Consider the following 17607-nt stretch of genomic DNA (forward strand, 5'->3'; position numbering starts at 1 on the left):
GACTCTCAGTCAGAGAGCCACTGTTGAGCTAGCAATGACCACACTGCCCGCAAATTGCACCCCTAGCGTCAGGGAAGGAGGCTCGGATCCTCCCTCTCTCCGAGCCCTGGCCTAGGGCCCTACGGTGGGGGCTCGCCCCTGCCTAGCAAAGAGGGCTCTGTCCCCTAAACTCCTTTACTCATGGGGGCCACGGCCCTGCCCTGGGCCACTTCTTCCCCAGCGTAGCAGCTAATGTCGGTCCACCGGGTCGGGGTGGGGGCACACTGCGACCGGCCCCCAAGCCCATCTCCCTGCGACCTAATTCGGGGCTTGGCTCTAGTCGACTGCTGCTGCCTCTTACTCCCTCTTGTTCTCCTTCTCCCCCCGTCTCCAGCCTCTGCACACCCTTTTAAACCTCCTGCCCTGTCGTCCCGGCGTGGCCCTCCCTTGATGTCCTTGCCTCCACCCTCCAGCATTTCTGCCATGACATCATGGAGGACATCATCCACGGGTGTCTGCAGCAGTGGGCGAGTCTTGCTCCACATTCCACCGCCCGCATTCTCCCCGGCTGTTCCCCGGCTGGAGTTCTCGGGCTGGGCTTCATCCCAGCTCGGCCCTCCTCCAGGCTCCCTGGTGCTGGGATCAGGGATGCTCGCAGTGGAGGGCAGAAGCTCCCTGTCACACCCACTATATATTTTAGAGAGTTTGCATGTCTGTCTGTCTCTGAGTCTATTTGTTCAAGAACTCCTCTTAAATGGTAAGAGACAGGACCACCAAAAGTGGCCTTCACCTTCCTCTGATCCTACCTTAGAGCAAGGTCAGAGTTTGGTTGTGCCAGGTCAATGGGGTGTGTGTGAAATTTGACTGTTTCTCATCAGGTGCAAAGGGATGGGTGTGATGACAGGGACAATTCTACCCCAGACTGAACACAGGGGCTGAGCAAATGTCCCAACTCTTGTTCAGAAAAGGGCAACAAAAATTATTTGGAGTTTGGAACAGGTCCCATATGAAGAGAGATGAAAAAGAATGGGAGTTTTCAGCATAGAAAAGAGGAGATGAAGGGGGTCTGTAAAATCATGACTAGTGTGGAAAAAGTGAATCAGGAAAAGTTATTTACTTTTTCCCATACCCTGAGAACAAAGAGTCACCAGATTAAATTAATAGGTCACAGGTTTAAGACAAACAAAAGGAAGTTTTTCTTGACACAGTGCACAGTCAACCTGTGTCTACACAGAAACTTTATTCCAAAATAACTTAGTCCACGTCTCCATACCAGGTAGTTATTTCAAAAGTGTAAAAATACTGCGAAGCTGAAGGACTTCTTACTCTGACTCCTGTATCCCTCATTATATGAGGAATAAGGGAAGTCGGAGGACAAGAACTCTAATTCGAAATAAATGCTGTGTAGTTGCTCCCAATTTCGAAATAAGATACACAATTGACATGGCTCACTTTCTGTAGCTTATTTTCAGTTAAGCGCTGCCACAGAGATGCACCCTAACAGGGTCCAGAAAGAGCTGGATAAATTCATGGAGGTTTGGTCCTTCAACTCTTCTTAGCCAGGATGGGTAGGGATGGTGACCGTAGACTCTGTTTCCCAGGGGCTGGAAATGGGTGACAGGGGAGGGATCACGTGAGAATTCCCTGTTCTGTTCACTGCCTCTGGGGCACCTGGCATTGGCCACTGTGGGCAGACAGGATGCTGGGATAGAGGGACCTTTGGTCTGACTCCATATGGCCGCTCTTATGTTCTTATGTTCTTAAAAAGCCCCCGCTCTGCTGCGCCCCAAGTGTGTCTGCACTGACACATATGCAGCAGCGCAGGGTCCCGGGTACCTGAGTCCAGTCGCGAGTTCACAGAGAGTCTGAGTCCTGCTTCTGTTCAGTAGAATAGTCCGAACGGCAAACACCCCTCCCCCTACAAAAACTCCCCACTAGAGACAGCAAAGCCCCTCCCCTCCCCCCTTTGTGGCAACAATCCATTTCCTAGACGGGGGAACAGACCAGAGAGCAACCGCACAGGGGCAGATGGAAACATTTTATTAAAGCGAATGATTCACACACAGTTCCCCACACACACGTTACACAGCGGCTGGGCAGGGAGGGGTCCCTGGCCTCTGTGTGTTGGGGGCTGGGAATGGGCGACAGGGGAGGGGTCACTGGATGTTCCCTGTTCTGTTCCCTCCCTCTGGGGCACCTGGCACTGGCCACTGTGGGCCGACAGGACACTGGGCTGGATGGGCCTTTGGTCTGACCCAGTCTGGCTGCTCTGATGTTCCCTGGTGAGCGTCTCCCATAGACTAGCTCGGGCAGCTCCCTGCCGGGCCTGCTGGCTTGGGGGCTCACAGTGTAATGCCAGGGGTTTTCCCAGCTGGCCCCCAGAGTCTTCAAGGCAGCCGGGGGCTAGTGAGGGGCAGAGCCGTTGGGTTGGTCGATTTCTGTGACCGGATCTGAACTTTGCCTGTGCCCAGCCCGGCTGTTAGTTCTGTCCCTGCCCAGCCCCCAGCTCCGCCCTTCAGGGCCTGTCTGCTCCCTGGGGCAGCAGTACGTTTCTTCCACCTCCCTTAAGTGGAGCTGCAGGGAGGGAAGGGTTGGTGCTTCCAGGGATCACACAGAGGAGGAGCCAAGGGCTGGGTACAGGGGAGTCCTTCAGGGTCACAGAGACTGGGGTGTGTGAGGCTAGAGGGGCTGGTGTCAGGGAGACAGTCGGAGCTTGGTGTCTGTGTCCCCCACCCAGATCCAGGGTCGGATTCTCTCCCCAGGGAGGGAGCCCGGCGGGAAAGTGAAGATCGGGGCCTCGGTTCCAGCATCGATAAATGTCACCTGCCCCCAGTCACAGTCCAGACAAACCCGGATCCTGTTGGGGGGGCTCTGGGGCAGGGGGGTCTCAGGGTCAATGAGAGCCCGGAACTGATCCCACCAACACTGCACAGCCCAGATCCCGCCCTTGGGTCTCAGGCTGATCCCTCCCTTCCTGCTCACAGACTCTCTGGCCACTCCCACAGCCCATCGCCTACCCCACACCTCCACCTCCCAGTAATGTCTCCCTGAAGTGAAGCCCTCACGGCCGAGCACACAGGGCCAACAGTCAAATCTCTCCGGGGTGTCGGGCCATGGCTGCCATGTGTGTGTCCATCTCACATATTTCCCATCCTCCGACAGGACAAACTGGGGATGCGCCGTGGCTGGATCCAGAGTCACATTGGCTGGGGGAGAATCAGAGCGTGAGGGGCAGAGCTCGGCCCTGGGGGGTCGATGGCGTCAGGGACAGAATCTGCCCCAGCTGGGCAGGGACTCAGGGACTCTCCTGCCTCTAGGGGCACCCGGCTCTGAGTGGGGAGCAGCCCTGAGGTCTCGGCCCAGCCCAAGGAGCAGCTCACTCCCCGGCAGGGAGGGGCCGTGGCAGAGAGAAGGGATCAGAGGGGTACAGCTAGTTCGGATTAGAAGCCTAATCCAAACTAGCTACTCCATGCCACGTGTAGCCGCGCGGCACGGGGTTCGAACTAGCCGGGATTTAAAAATGGCGGCGCCCAGTTTATGCAAATGAAGCCGGGAAATTCAAATCCCAGGCTTCATTTTCAAGTGTGGTATGCCTACATTACCCTCCTAGTTCGAATTAGGAGGGTAGTGTAGACATACCCTTAGACACCCCACGCCAGAGAACAAGGTGAGACCAAGGCTGAGAGGACACAGGGAGGGGTGAGGCCGAGGGTTTTGGATACTGGACGGGGGGTACAAGCTGAGGCAGGGAGTTGAGGTGCTGGAGGGGCTGAGGTCTCCGGGGGAGCCTGGGGGATAAGGGGCTCTGGGGAGGGGGTTGGGCTCTGGGCTGGGGCTGTGGGCTATGGGGCGGCTCAGGAAGAGGAGTCTGGGGGCAGGAGGTGGCCCCCAGGGTGGAGGAGGCTCTGGGAGGGGCAGTTTGTGGGGCTCTGAGGGGGGCAAGGGGCCCGAGGCAGCTCACCTGGTCTGTATGCTCCTCGGGGTTCCCCACTTTGAGACTCCAGTGCGGCCGGCAGAGTGTCTGGGGGAGGAGAGGGGAGATTCAGGTTTGCACGGGGAGCCCAGAGCCGGGTTGTCATGTGACAGACACACTCAGGCCTTGTTCACGTCCGGCCTTTTGTTGGTGCCTATGCCCAGGACCTGAAGAGCCTTTGGAATCAAAGCTGATTTCGGCACTTGGGTCCCTTGGTGCTAACGGGATGTTCGGAGAGTGTGAGATCCTGGCTCTCGCTGGGAGCTGTTTATCCCTGGGGAAACTGAGGCAGGGGAGGGGGGCTCCATGAGACAGATTCACCCTGTGTTGGCAGAGCAGGGCGGGGAGGCCACTTGTGACCCGCTGCTCAGTGGCTGCAGGGGCCGGGGCCGGGCTTGGCTCAGGCTCAGGCAGAGTCACATCCCAGTTACAATGCCTGGGCCAGGGCACAGAGAGCCAGAGGCCCAGTGTTACACTGCCCACGTCCCTCTGTCCATCCCCCCCGCCTCGTTCCCCAACCTTCGACCCCTCACTCCGCAGCCGTCTCAGGGACAGGCCTGTGCTGTAGGGTGGGGAGGCCCACGTCCCTCTGTCCTTCCTCCCACTGCCTCATCCCTCCCTCAACTACCCCCGCCCCCATCTCTAGCTCTCCCAGGGACAGGCCTTGGGCCTGCAGCTGCCGGGAGGAGGCACAAAAGGCCCCTGTGCTGGAGGGTCTCCTCGCCGTGGGGGGGGGGGGGCTTTCTCCTTCCCTGCAGCCCTTTGGCCCAAACAGGCTGCCAGGAGGGGCTGGGCCCAGCTTCAACAAACGGCCTTTAATTGAGGGGCCTGCGGCTGGGGGGCTGCACTGCCCTGGGGCCCCTGCAGCCTCTGGCTGGGAGAGATGCAGGGGCCCAAGCGAAGGGATTTTGCTGAATGTGGCCTGAAGGTTGTGACCATTCGTGAGTCGGGAGTTGATGGGAGACGCCCTCAGGCCGGGCCCGGCTCCTTCTCCTCTCCCTCGGCTTGGCTAGTGGGAAGTGCTGAGAACTGGGACCAGGGTCATTGCTCTGTCCACGTTTGGAGACTGAACCTGGGTATTTACACCAGGGCTGGGCAAAATCCGGTCTAGGGGCTGGATCCGGCCACCAAGCCACCTGATCCAGCCTGTGGCCCACCCTGCCGGGACCCTCAGGCACACGCAGCTGCCCTGGTTTAAAGCTCAGTCCCATCGGCTCTGGGCTCTGCAGTGAGGGGGGGGCTTCATGTGATCTCCCCACCCCCAGCCCAATCCTCAGCTCCGATTGACTGGAAACAACCGGCCAATAGGAACTGAGAGATTGGCCTGGGGGCAGGGAGCAGCACAAGCCTCTTCCCCCTCCTGGAGCTGAGAGCTACATGGAGGGAGCAGCCTGCAATTTTAGTGATCTGGGGCTGCAGGAGGCAGGGAGCCCAGCCTGCCTTGGGGGTGCTGCAGGGCTGCTGGCTGGGAGCTACTTAGGTAAGTGCCTCCCAGACACAGCCTGCCTCTGGCACCCCAGCCCCTCCTGTGACCCAACTCAATTCCCTAGGTCACCCTCCAAGCCCTCTGTACCCAGGTCACAGCTCCCTTCCAGACCCTTTACCCCTCCTACATCCTTACCAAGACCCTCTCCCTGACTCTGTACCCCAATCCTCTGACCAAAGTCAACCACCCAAACCCTCTGCACTCTGCACCCCCCTTTTCCCCTTCTCCCAGGTCACAGCTCCCTCCCAGACCCTGTACCCCCCTCCTACACTTCTCCCCCAGGCCAGAATCCTCTCCTGCATCCAGACCCCACCCCGACCCAAAACAACACCCCCTCCCCCGACCCAGGTCACCACCCCAAACTCCCTGTCATACCCCACACCATCTCCTAAACTACAGTCCCTTACCCCATGTGCTGTTCTGCTCCCAACCTCCACCCTAGACCCTGCACCCCCGCCACAGCAAAGTGTGGCCCTTGGCCACATTCCAAAATCTTGGAGTGGGCCCCACCAAGAATTATTCCTCCACCTCCCCTGCGATTGATGCTGATTGGCTTGGCTTGGGCCTGGCAAGCTGTGTGCTTGCCATAAGGGAAATTTGTCCTGCATTGACCTTGCCCTTAGGGTGTGCCTAGACTACAGGGTTTTTTCGACAAAAGTGGACTTTTGTCGACAAAACTATACCTGCGTCTACACTGCCGCCGAGTTCTGTCGACATAACGTGGACAGAACTCAGCAGTTTTGTCGATGGCTATAAACGTCATTCTACAAAGGATAACAGAGTTCTGTCGACAGAAGGCGCTATTGCATCTACACTGTCCTTTGTGTCTACACTGTCATGTCGACAAAGCGGCTTGCTTTGTCGACAGAACTGGATGTCGTCTAGACGCTTTGTCGACAGAAGCTTTGACGACAGTATCTGTCAGCAAAACTTCTGTTGACAGAAGCCTGTCGTCTAGACGTACCCTTAAAGTGCCATGTTCCTCAGTTGCTCTGCGAGACACAGATGTGTTGCCCGCACAAGGTGCTTGCAGACAGACACCCAAAGTGACCTGCCCAGGCCAGGGAGTGACGTCCAGAGACCCCCTGTGGAGAACTGACCTATGCACATCAGAAAAGAGAGTAACTTGAAAATTTCTTGGACAGCAAAAACCCTCCAGCAATTCAAAGTTCCTGTGTGAGCAGTGCACAAGTCACATAAGATACTTACTGCCCCTAATGCAAAGGTGATTGGAACAGAACTCGTTCGGGTATCATCTGGATGGTTATAACAGGTCAGATACTGTAAGGGGTGATCCTACTATCACAGAAGAAATGCACCATGACCCGCCTGTGCCCCAGGAGAAGGGAACTGGGCGTGTTTCTCTCCCTGGCGTTTCTCACTCTCACAGTCACTGTCATTGCAAAGGCTGCTTCTGAACAAACAAGGGTTTGAATTAATCAACCTGCATATCTTGGAGCCCAAGTCTGGACCATTCACCCCCCCAATTACATGAAAGCATCATCTAATTATGAACCAATTGACCAGCACCATTCCTTCCAGGGTCTCACTTTCCCCTCCTCCATCCCCCCTAGGTACCTTTGAACTCCCTCAGCATCTCCGACAGCGCAATCGCTTTCTGGGAGAAACCACGGACTCGCTCCTCCAGTTCAGGAGCCATCTCCTCTGGCTGCTGGGCCCGCGCCGTCTCACACCTAGGGAGAAAAAACATCCCATGGTGACACTGCAGTGGTTTCCAGCCTTTTCAACCATGTGGGCCCCTTTTCAAGCTATGAAAATTTTATGGACCACTGTCCCCTCCCTGGGGGAGAAAAAAAAGAAAAACAAAAAGAAGGATCAGGCCCACCGCAACGGGCCCAATCCTTGCTTTTGAACTTTCCACAGATCCCCTGCAGTACCCTCGTGGACCATCAAGGGTTTAGGGTTGCCAGACACTTTCATAAAAAATACCTCCCCCTCACATGGCAGGAGCAAAAACAACAACAACAACAAAAACCAACTGAACAAAAAAAAAGCGTCACTGCGCCTTTAAATCCCCAGAGTCCCCTCTCTCCATGCCCCTACCAGATGTAGCAAGGGAAAAATGTTCCAAGCAGCCTTATGACCGAGAGAAACAGAAAATATTGGACATTTTACCGGACAGAGGCCACAAATACCGGACTGTCCTGGCCTATACCAGACACCTGGCAACCCTGCAGGGGTCTGTGACCTACAGGTTAGGAACTGCTCTGATCCTGCCATGACTGACTCAGTTCTTAAGTTCTGGTTAGTGGGGTTTGAGTCTCCACGACCAAGTCACTCCTGGGCCTCCAGGCGCTGAGGGACGGGAGGTTCTCAGGGAAAGGGCTGTAGGTATCTGCCCACTAGGAACGAGACTGAGACACCAGCTCCCCCTCCCCCGCTCATCCCACACAGGTCTCCAAACAGCCCTCGGGTGGGAAAGATGCTGGATCCTGTTGCCCTGGGCTGAATGGTGCTCCATGTGGCTCAGCTCCGGGAGGGGGAAGAGGCTTGTGCTGCTCCCCGCCCCCAGGCCAATCTCTCAGTTCCTATTGGCCGGTTGTTTCCAGTCAATCGGAGCTGAGGATTGGGCTGGGGGTGGGGAGATCACATGAAGCCCCCCCCTCGCTGCAGAGCCCAGAGCCGCAGGGACTGAGCTTTAAACCAGGGCAGCTGCGTGTGCCTGAGGGTCCCGGCAGGGGGGTCCACAGGCCGGATCAGGTGGCTTGGTGGCCGGATCCAGCCCCTGGACCGGATTTTGCCCAGCCCTGGTGTAAATACCCAGGTTCAGTCTCCAATCGTGGACAGAGCAATGACCCTGGTCCCAGTTCTCAGCACTTCCCACTAGCCAAGCCGAGGGAGAGGAGAAGGAGCAGGGCCCGGCCTGAGGGCATCTCCCATCAACTCCCGACTCACGAATGGTCACAACCTTCAGGCCCCAATTCAGCAAAATCCCTTCGCTTGGGCCCCTGCGTCTCTCCCAGCCAGAGGCTGCAGGGGCCCCAGGGCAGTGCAGCCCCCCAGGCGCAGGCCCCTCAATTAAAGGCCGTTTGTTGAAGCTGGGCCCAGCCCCTCCTGGCAGCCTGTTTGGGCCAAGGGGCTGCAGGGAAGGAGAAAGCCCCCCCCCCCCCACGGCGAGGAGACCCTCCAGCACAGGGGCCTTTTGTGCCTCCTCCCGGCAGCTGCAGGCCCAAGGCCTGTCCCTGGGAGAGCTAGAGATGGGGGCGGGGGTAGTTGAGGGAGGGATGAGGCAGTGGGAGGAAGGACAGAGGGACGTGGGCCTCCCCACCCTACAGCACAGGCCTGTCCCTGAGAGGGCTGCGGAGTGCGGGGTCGAAGATTGGGGAACGAGGCGGGGGGGATGGACAGAGGGACGTGGGCAGTGTAACACTGGGCCTCTGGCTCTCTGTGCCCTGGCCCAGGTATTGTAACTGGGATGTGACTCTGCCTCAGCCTGAGCCAAGCCCGGCCCCGGCCCCTGCAGCCACTGAGCAGCGGGTCACAAGTGGCCTCCCCACCCTGCTCTGCCGGCACAGGGTGAATCTGTCTCAGGGAGCCCCCCCTCCTCTGCCTCAGTTTCCCCAGGGATAAACAGCTCCCAGCGAGAGCTCCCAGCAGGGACAGGCCCATGTCCCACCCCTCAGTCCGGGGGCAGCCAGACCCCAGGGAGGTGACATGGGTTGAATGTACCACAGGCCAGTCTGCGCCTTCCCCTGGGTAATTGCAGAGTCATCTCAAAAGGGGAGAGGGCCTCAGGGTCAGAGATTTGAATCCCAAATGTGACCTTCCCGCATGTTCTGCTGTGGAGCCCTGGGGAGAGGCAGCGACAACTTCACTGCCAAGTGTTTCCCCCGCGCTGTGAGGTGTGATGGGGTGAGAGCCACCGACCTGCTCAAGGTGCTTCTGACGTCCTGGAGAGAGAGAGAGAGAGAGAGAGAGAGAGAGAGAGAGAGTTTCAGTCCCACCTGACACACACTGTGAATTCCAAGGGAGGGATTTGGCGAGTGAGGGGAACTAGGCTTTGCCTGGCCCCAGGGCCATGGATCCCTGAGCAAATGGGGCTTTGCCATCTCTAGTCTCTCTGTGCCTGTGGGTCTGCACAAAACAGCAATTCGCATGCCAGGAGGGCGTACATGGAACCTGACTCCTGTGCCCACCTGTCCTGTCTCTGTGGTAGCATCTGGGAAATTTCCACTCAGTCTCACCTGCAGGAGTTCGCTCGCTGGCTTCTGACACTTCCCCTCCAGCTCCTCGATCCGCTCGCTGAGACAGGAAATCTGCTCCGAGAGTTTGGTGACAGTGTAAGTCCATGTTTTCACTATCATTTCATCCAGCTTCTGCAGCTGGGCCAGCAGGAGTCGCTCTTGTTCCTGCAGGAACTGCCGCAGCTGCTGAAACTCGGCCACAATCTTCTGACACTCGGTTTGTGTCCATTTCTGGAAAAAGAAGAATCAAAGGAAGAACATCACCACCGCTAGGGGAACATGGATAGAGCCTGGGGCCCTTCAAGGAGCGCTGAGTGTGCAGGGGGAGAATCTCTTTGAAAATTCTAAGTCACCAGACAGTGAACAGTCTCCTGCAGTAAAGTAGAGAGAGAATTTTCTTACGTCTTCCTGTTTAGCCCCCAAATCTCATAAAGCACGTTTCTGTGTCTGACGTGTTTTGGATCATGAGTGGCTCATTGCCCCAGCAATGCTGATCCAAAGCAGCAGAGAGCAGGACTCCACACTAGCCCTTGGTGACGTTTTCCACATTATATTTTTTCCTGGGAAAATGCAGATTTGTCACCAAAGACACATTTCATGAATTACCGGCAACGTCACTAGTTATTGTGCTGCAGAAAGAAATATATGACGAATCAAAATATTTGCTTAATTTTTTCTAGAGTTTAAAGTCTGACTTATTTTTGAACCTGTCCTTGTGTTTTATAACATTATTTTAAGGAAATGGCCAAGTTGAAACAAAACATTTTGATTTCTGCCAAAAAAATTTCATTTGATGAAGCAAAAAATCAAATTTGTGATTTCCTAATAATTTTAAAAATAGATAATGTTTTGTTCGACCACTTTTGTTAATATCCTGCCAGCAAAAATCTGGCGTTAGCCCAGCTCTACCCAGAGCCACGCTCACAGACACAAGTGGGACGAAAAAAACAAATGAAACAGTAAGAGAAAAAGCAGGCACCCAAGGTGAACGACAGGAATGGAGATACTGTCAGGGCAGAAAGGGTGCGTTTACACAGCAGCGCTATTACAGACTAGCGGCCGTTATTCCAAAATAATACGAGCGTCCACACAGCAATTCCATTATTTCTAAATAAATTCAAAATAACAGGTGACTTATTCCTCCTTCTGTAAACTTTATTTGATGAGGAATAAGGCCTCTTCTCAAATTGCTATTTTGAAATAGAGGTCGTGTGGGACGCTCCACTGCTGCTACTTCGAATTAGCCCTCCCCAGGGTGGTTCTGAGTAATTTCTCCTTAGTGTTTCCTGGAGCTCTACATCGACGTACTGCATCCACATTAGGAGAGCCTGCCTTGGACTGATTTCGAGGGTTCCCTGCAGTATGGACGTGCCATTTTGAAATAAGCTATTTTGGGATACAGGCAGTCCCCGAGTTACGCGGATCCGACTAACGTCGGATCCGCAGTTACGAACGGGGTTTGCTGCCCGTCTCCCTGGTCTGATGGAGACCAGCAGACCAGGGAGACTGGAAGCAAAGCCTCTGAGGACGCCAGCGGGACAGACCAGGGAGACGGGGAGTAAAGCCGGGGAGCACGCGGGCAGCGGACAGCCCAGACGCGCCGCAGCTGTCCCGCTGCCAGCGTCCTCAGAGGCTTTGCTCCCCATCTCCCTGGTCTGCGGGTCTCCAGCAGACCAGGGAGACGGGGAGCAAAGCCACGGAGCACGCGGGCAGCGGACAGCCCAGACACGCCATGGCTGTCCCGCTGCCGGCGTGTTCCGCGGCTTTGCTCCCCGTCTCCCTGGTCTGCTGGAGACCAACAGACCAGGGAGATGAGGAGCAAAGCCATGGAGCACGCGGGCAGCGGACAGCCCAGACACGCCGCGGCTGTCCCGCTGCCAGCATGCTCCGCGGCTTTGCTCCGGACGCCTGTGGTACAGCAGCTGGGGTGCTGCCGGTTGGTCCCGTAGCACCACTCTGGGCGCTACTGGACCAACCCAGCAGCACCCCAGCTGCTCTGCCCCAGGCATCCTGATTCAGCCGCTGCTGAAACTGACCAGCTCTGACTACAGGAAGCCCGAGGCAGAGTTGCTCTGCCCCGGGCTTCCTGGAATCAGCCGCTGATCAGTTTCAGCAGCAGCTGACTTGGGGACGCCTGGGGTTCTTAAGTTGAATCTGTATGTAAGAACTGGCGTCCAGATTCAGCCTGTTGAAACTGATCAGCGGCTGATTCCAGGAATCCCGGGGCAGAGCAACTCTGCCTCCGGCTCCCTGTAGTCAGAGCTGGTCAGTTTCAGCAGCGGCTGAATCTGGATGCCAGTTCCGACTTACATACAGATTCAACTTAAGAACAAACCTACAGTCCCTATCTTGTACGTAACCCGGGGACTGCCTGTATATCTTCTGGAACAGCTTATTCCGATATAAGTGTGCAGGGTAGAGGTACCCAAAGGGACTAAGCCAGGAAGGAGCAGAGGGACAGAACTCACTGCATGACAGCCGGGAACACAGAGCTTTATTTAGTTATTTAAGCTGGAACTGAGCACAGCACAAACAGAGATTGCACAAGAGACTCCTCCAGACATAACTAAACGTCCTGCAAACTGTGGGCTGAGAGAGGCTGGGAACTGACGAACAAACGTGTTCCACTGGGGCTTTGGCCCCAGCCTCGGCATTTCCTAATTCCCAATTCTGTGTTTGTTAATATAAATTGTTGCTTGTGAAGCGAGTTTAATTAACTAATTGTAGTTAACAGACTGTAAATGAGAATAACAGTTTACAGAGGGTCTGGCAGTGGTTTCCACCCTAGGGTCTTTGTGCCCCCGGGGGCCACAGACCATGGCAGCAAAAGACTTAGACTGGACAGAATTCAGCTGTTCATGCAGACAATCGATTTTCAAAGGGGTCACAGAACCTCCCTTTGACATTTCTAAAGGGGTCCACAAATGCACAGAGGGTGGAAGTGGCTGGTTTAGGGCCCAACCCTAAGGAGAGATTCTGCTAAAACAATTAATTGTGGTTTCTGGGTTCTCATTCCCCAGCTGATCAAGGGAAACCGTAACCCAGTCCCTAGACTGTCCTGGCCACTCCTTACTGTCTGATTCAGGATCAGCTTCCTCCAGCTCTCTACAAAGGCAGGGTAATAACACCGGGCACCTACCAGATACTCCTGGCTGGTCTCCTCCCTGCTCACTTTCAGTCCCAGCAGCTTTTCTCTCTCGGCTCTCAGAGTCTTCAGCTGGGCCTGGAGCCATTGCTGGAGACACAGAAACATTTCATGTGACTAAGCAAACAATCAAATGTGAGTTTGCTAATAATTAAAAAATAGATCATTTTTGGTTCAACCCATTTCTGTAATGTCCTGCCAGCGAAGATTGGACGGGAGTGGGTCTAGCACAGCCACACACTGTACTCACGACTGCAGGGCCCGGCAGATTTACTGGATCAGAGACACAGAGTCACAGTAATAGACACTGGGGCTGTGTCTACACTGGCATGAATTTCCGGAAATGCTTAAAACAGAATAGTTTTCGTTATAAGTATTTCCGGAAAAGGAGCGTCTACATTGGCAGGCTGCTTTTCTGGAAAAGCCCTTTTTCCGGAAAAGCATCTGTGGCCAATGTAGACGCGCTTTTCCGGAACAGAGCCCCGATCGTCATTTTCGCGATCGGGGCTTTTTTCCGGAAAAGACTACTGGGCTGTCTACACTGGCCCTTTTCCGGAACAGTGTTGTGGAATAAGGACTTATGCCCGAGCGGGAGCAGCGTAGCTTTTCCGGAATAGCGGCTGATTTTGTACAGTAGAGCGTCGTTGCTTTTCCGGAAATTCAAGGGCCAGTGTAGACAGCTCGCAGCTTATTCCAGAAAAGCGGCTGATTTTCTGGAATAAGTGGCCCAGTGTAGACACAGCCTGGGAGTGTTTTCAGGGTGTTTGAAATCGTCGAACCTTGTTACCGTAGGGAGCTGAGGTCACACACTCAGAGGCTGCATGTGCAGGGGTGGGGGGAGATCGCAGGGGAGGGAGCTGGAAGAGAGGAGGGACACCACGAGCATCGGGGACCTCCAGAGAGGCCGGTGGGTGGTGGCAAGTGTGGAGGAGGGACTGAGCCAGGCAAGTGCAGGGTGATAATCTGGCCTGGAGGTCATCACAGGTGGCTGCAAGTGTTTGCAAACAACATTCTGTGTCCGTCCCCCATTCCTGCTTCTTTCCTTATCTACCTGCTGTGTGTCATGTTCATGAGGCTGAGCCTGGGACTGGGACTGGGACTGGGACTCTCCCTGTGGCTCAGGAGAGGCGGGTAGGGACGAGGCTGGGCACAGGCTGGCTGCCCTTTCAAGGGAGGAGCTCTCAGCAGGGTCCCTGTAAGCCAGGTGCTTGGGCCCAAGAGAGATTCCAGTGCTGCCCAGCTGATTAGCAGAGCGCCCAGGTGCCCACAGCTGGCAGCAGGTGTTTCTATGGTGCACATGCCTATGGTGCACATGCCTTGGTGCACAGAACAACATTTATTCCACACACAGATGGAAAACATTAGAAAAAACATTGGTTGTCAGCCCCGCCTGAGACACAGTCAATTCTCCTCCCCAGGAAGGGACAATGAAGGGCAGGATGAGGGGCCCTGGGATCCAACCCGGCCTGGGGTAGGTAAGACAGAGGCCCAGGGAAAGCCAGAGGGAGGAGGCCCCTGGAGCAGGCACAGGAGACCCTGGATCTTGGTCTGGATGATAAGACCAAACTCCAGACTCAAAGTCCTGAGAGTCCCTGCTGGGAGAGCAGGGCTGTTACTGGCCACAAAAAATGCCACTTTGGGTCTTTTTTGGGGAAACTGAGGAAGGGCTACCCCATGGCAAGAGGGGCAGTTGGGAGGCAATGACCTGCTGTGGTGCCCTATCACCACCCATGATCCTATCAGCTAGATTCCCAGGGCGGGAGCTGCTCCCCAGTGCTCCCCCTCAGTCCCGCGAGGGCAGGGATCGCAGTCGGCATTTCCCTACCTGGAATTCTGCGGCAGCTTCCTCGGCAGGAATCACGGTGTGACCTTGGTGCCCCTTGGATCTGTCACACACCACACAGATGGGGATTTCATCCTCTCTGCAGAAGAGTTTGAGAGGCTCCTGGTGTTTCTCACACAGTCTCTCTGGGGCTGGTCCGCTCCCTGCCTGCAACCCGAATTCTCTGGCTAAGTCCACAATACTCCTCAGCAGCCTGTTCGACCTGAGGTTTCTGTGGGGAAAGGTCCGTTTGCACTGGGGGCAGGAGACGTCTGCAGTGAGTCCCCTCCAGAACTGGGTGATGCAGGCTCGGCAGAAGCTGTGATCACAGTCGAGAGACACCGGATCGTCGAAATACTCCAGGCAAATGGGACAGGTCACTTCATCCTGGAGCTTCTGTCCTGTAGTCGCAGCAGCCATGGCTTCTCCTGCAGAGACCAGAGAGTTTAGTCTCACTTCCTTCTGCTGGGAAATGGGCGGGCTGCAGTTTGTACAGGTCACTGTTGCCTTTCTGGGTGTGTTCTCCTGCTCCTTCCCTTACAGACTCTACAGCACCTTTGCATGAAGTGTGATGAGTCCAAACTGACAGTCACTCCTCCGAAACATCTGCCAGGCCCCAAACTTGGGCTTAGGCACTCAGGGTGCGTCTACACTGCACGCTTGTTTTGGAATAAACTATTCTGGGAGATACATTCTGAAATAAGAGCATCTACACTGTAGGGGTGTGTCTAGACTACAGAGTTTTGTCGACAAAAGTGGACTTTTGTCGACAAAACTATACCTGCGTCTACACTACCACTGAGTTCTGTCGACATAACGTCGACAGAACTCAGCAGTTTTGTCGACACTGGTAAACCTCATTTTACGAGGAATAACACCTTCTGTCAACAGAGTTCTGTCGACAGAAGGTGTTATTGCCTGTAGGGTTGTGTCTAGACTACAGGGTTTTGTCGACAAAGCAGCTTGCTTTGTCGACAGAACTGAATGCAGTCTAGACTCTCTTTGTCGACAGAAGCTTTGTCGACAGTATCTGTCGACAAAACTTCTGTCGACAAAACCCTGTAGTCTAGACGTACCCTAGGACTATTTGTTTTTCCTATTACATTCCAGCTCGGGTTTCCACTTGATATATTTTTTACCCCCTGCCTCTTCTGGTCCTCCCCCCATTTTTTCCTCTCCCCCCCTGCTTCTCCCCTATTTATTTTAGTTCTGAACATCCAACACTCTGGTCATCTGAAGAAGTGGGCTGTACCCACGAAAACTCATGATCCCATCTACATGTTTTATTAGCCTTTAAAGTCCTACCAGACTATTTGTTGTATGACCATAGCTCGGTGTGAGGAGGTAGGTCCAACCTGGGACTCACAGCTAGTTGTGCTGGGGGTGGTGTAAGGCAGAGAGGAGGGAGGCGAGGAAGAGGGCCTAAGAGGGTCTCTGCATGGCCAGATAGAGAGGGGATCCCAGGGAGCGACTGTCTGGAGTTGCAGTTGGGGAGCTCTGTGGTGGACATTAGGGAAAATGGTTTCACGGAAGCTGGTGAAACACTGGAAGGGGAGGCCTAAGGAAGTGGGGGAATCTTTAGACCTGACAAAGTCCTGGCTGGGATGATTGAGTTGGGCTGGGCCCTGCTCTGAGCAGGAACAGGACGAGCTGACTCCTCGGGGCCCTTCCAGCCCAGTGATTCTAGGACTCTGCACAGGGGCAGAGAGTGGGGTCCCAGGAGAGGTTCCCAGGAGCACCAGGCCGAAAGGCTAGAAGAGGGATGTGAGGGGTGCACTGGGCACTGGAACTAGGACGTGGTTTCTCCTGGGCATGTGTGTTACATTTACTCACACTCATCATCATCGTCACCAAAATAATGACCAGTGAATACAACAGCCCTGACCTGCTCCCGGGGGGATGCTCAAAGGAAGCACCAGAAACTACATCGGCTGGTCCAGCTGCCCCCGAAACACAGGCCAGGGGTGAAGATTTTCTACCCGTTAACTCTGCATCCTGTGTCACCAGAGCACACACAGCCCAGCACTGCCTGTGCCCCCCGTCCAAACCCCACCCCCCATCTCCCGCAGCCTAGACACTTTCCCACCCAGACACCCCCATGAGACCAGCTAGTCTCCTATTATCAGTCATCAGCCACCCCATGTACCCGAAAAACTGCCAGTCTGTGCCCCACAGACAGAGCCCCCCTCTGCCAGCCCCTCCCCCACATCCCTGACTAACTGCCAGTCTGTGCCCCACAGGCAGAACCCCCCTCTGCCAGCCCCTCCCCCATGTACCTGACTGTCAGTCTGTCCCCACAGAAAGAGCCCCCTTCCCCCCACATCTCCAAGTGCCAGTATGTGCCCCACAGACAAAGCCCCCCTCTGCCAGACCCATTTCTACAGAGTGTTCAGGGCTCGTACACAATTTGCCCCCCCCCATGTGGTTTCTCTCCATGGTCAGTGAGGGGCTCCCCCTGCACCCTCCTGCCTCGGGCCTGGCACCCAGGGCCAGGCTGTGATGGGTGATGGGGTCACAGCTCCCTGCTGTGTCCTGTCCAGCCGCAGGCCGAGGGGGAGCCGCACCCGGCTGGACTCCTCCCGCCCTGAACCGGAGCTGAGCCGGGGGGTCAGACGTTCCCTGCAGCCCCCCAGTGCCCAAGAGAACATGGACGGTAAGTGGGGCCGGGGGCCGCTGTCGTGGGGAGCTGCCACACTCAGGGGGGCTGGGGAATTCCTGGAACCTCAACCCCCAGCGAAATCTCCCCCGACATTCCCAAGAGGAGCAGGCAGCGAGAAATCTCTGCTGTCCTGCCCCTGGGCATGGAAACCTCAGCCCTGTCCTCCCTCCCCACACACACACAGGGGGAACCCAAAATCATCTCTCCCTCCCTTTTCAATGTTCAGCCACTTCTCCCCCCCAGCCTGAGTTCCTGCCTCCCCTCCTCTGCCCGGCTCTTCTCTGCCTCTTTTGGTCCTTGCAAAATGTCCTGCTAGGCAGAGACTTTTTGTGGGTTTT

At 55.6% G+C, this 17607-nt stretch overlaps 1 protein-coding gene across 1 annotated transcript; it reads right to left on the reverse strand.

Moving 5' to 3' along the window:
* Positions 1 to 1949: 1949 nt before the first annotated feature.
* On the reverse strand, positions 1950 to 15236 carry LOC106732517 (zinc finger protein RFP-like). Its single transcript, XM_089770501.1, has 7 exons — positions 14614 to 15236; positions 12717 to 12878; positions 9644 to 9874; positions 9327 to 9349; positions 7017 to 7132; positions 3941 to 4000; positions 1950 to 3185 (listed from the first exon to the last, which is right to left on the reverse strand). Exons 1-7 carry the CDS (start codon positions 15028 to 15030, stop codon positions 2674 to 2676), a joined length of 1521 nt encoding a protein of 506 aa, XP_089626627.1. The 5' UTR covers positions 15031 to 15236; the 3' UTR covers positions 1950 to 2673.
* Positions 15237 to 17607: the final 2371 nt, after the last annotated feature.

This window comes from Pelodiscus sinensis, chromosome 19, assembly GCF_052426305.1.
Source record: "Pelodiscus sinensis isolate ZL-2025 chromosome 19, ASM5242630v1, whole genome shotgun sequence".
NCBI classification, from domain to species: Eukaryota; Metazoa; Chordata; order Testudines; family Trionychidae; genus Pelodiscus; species Pelodiscus sinensis.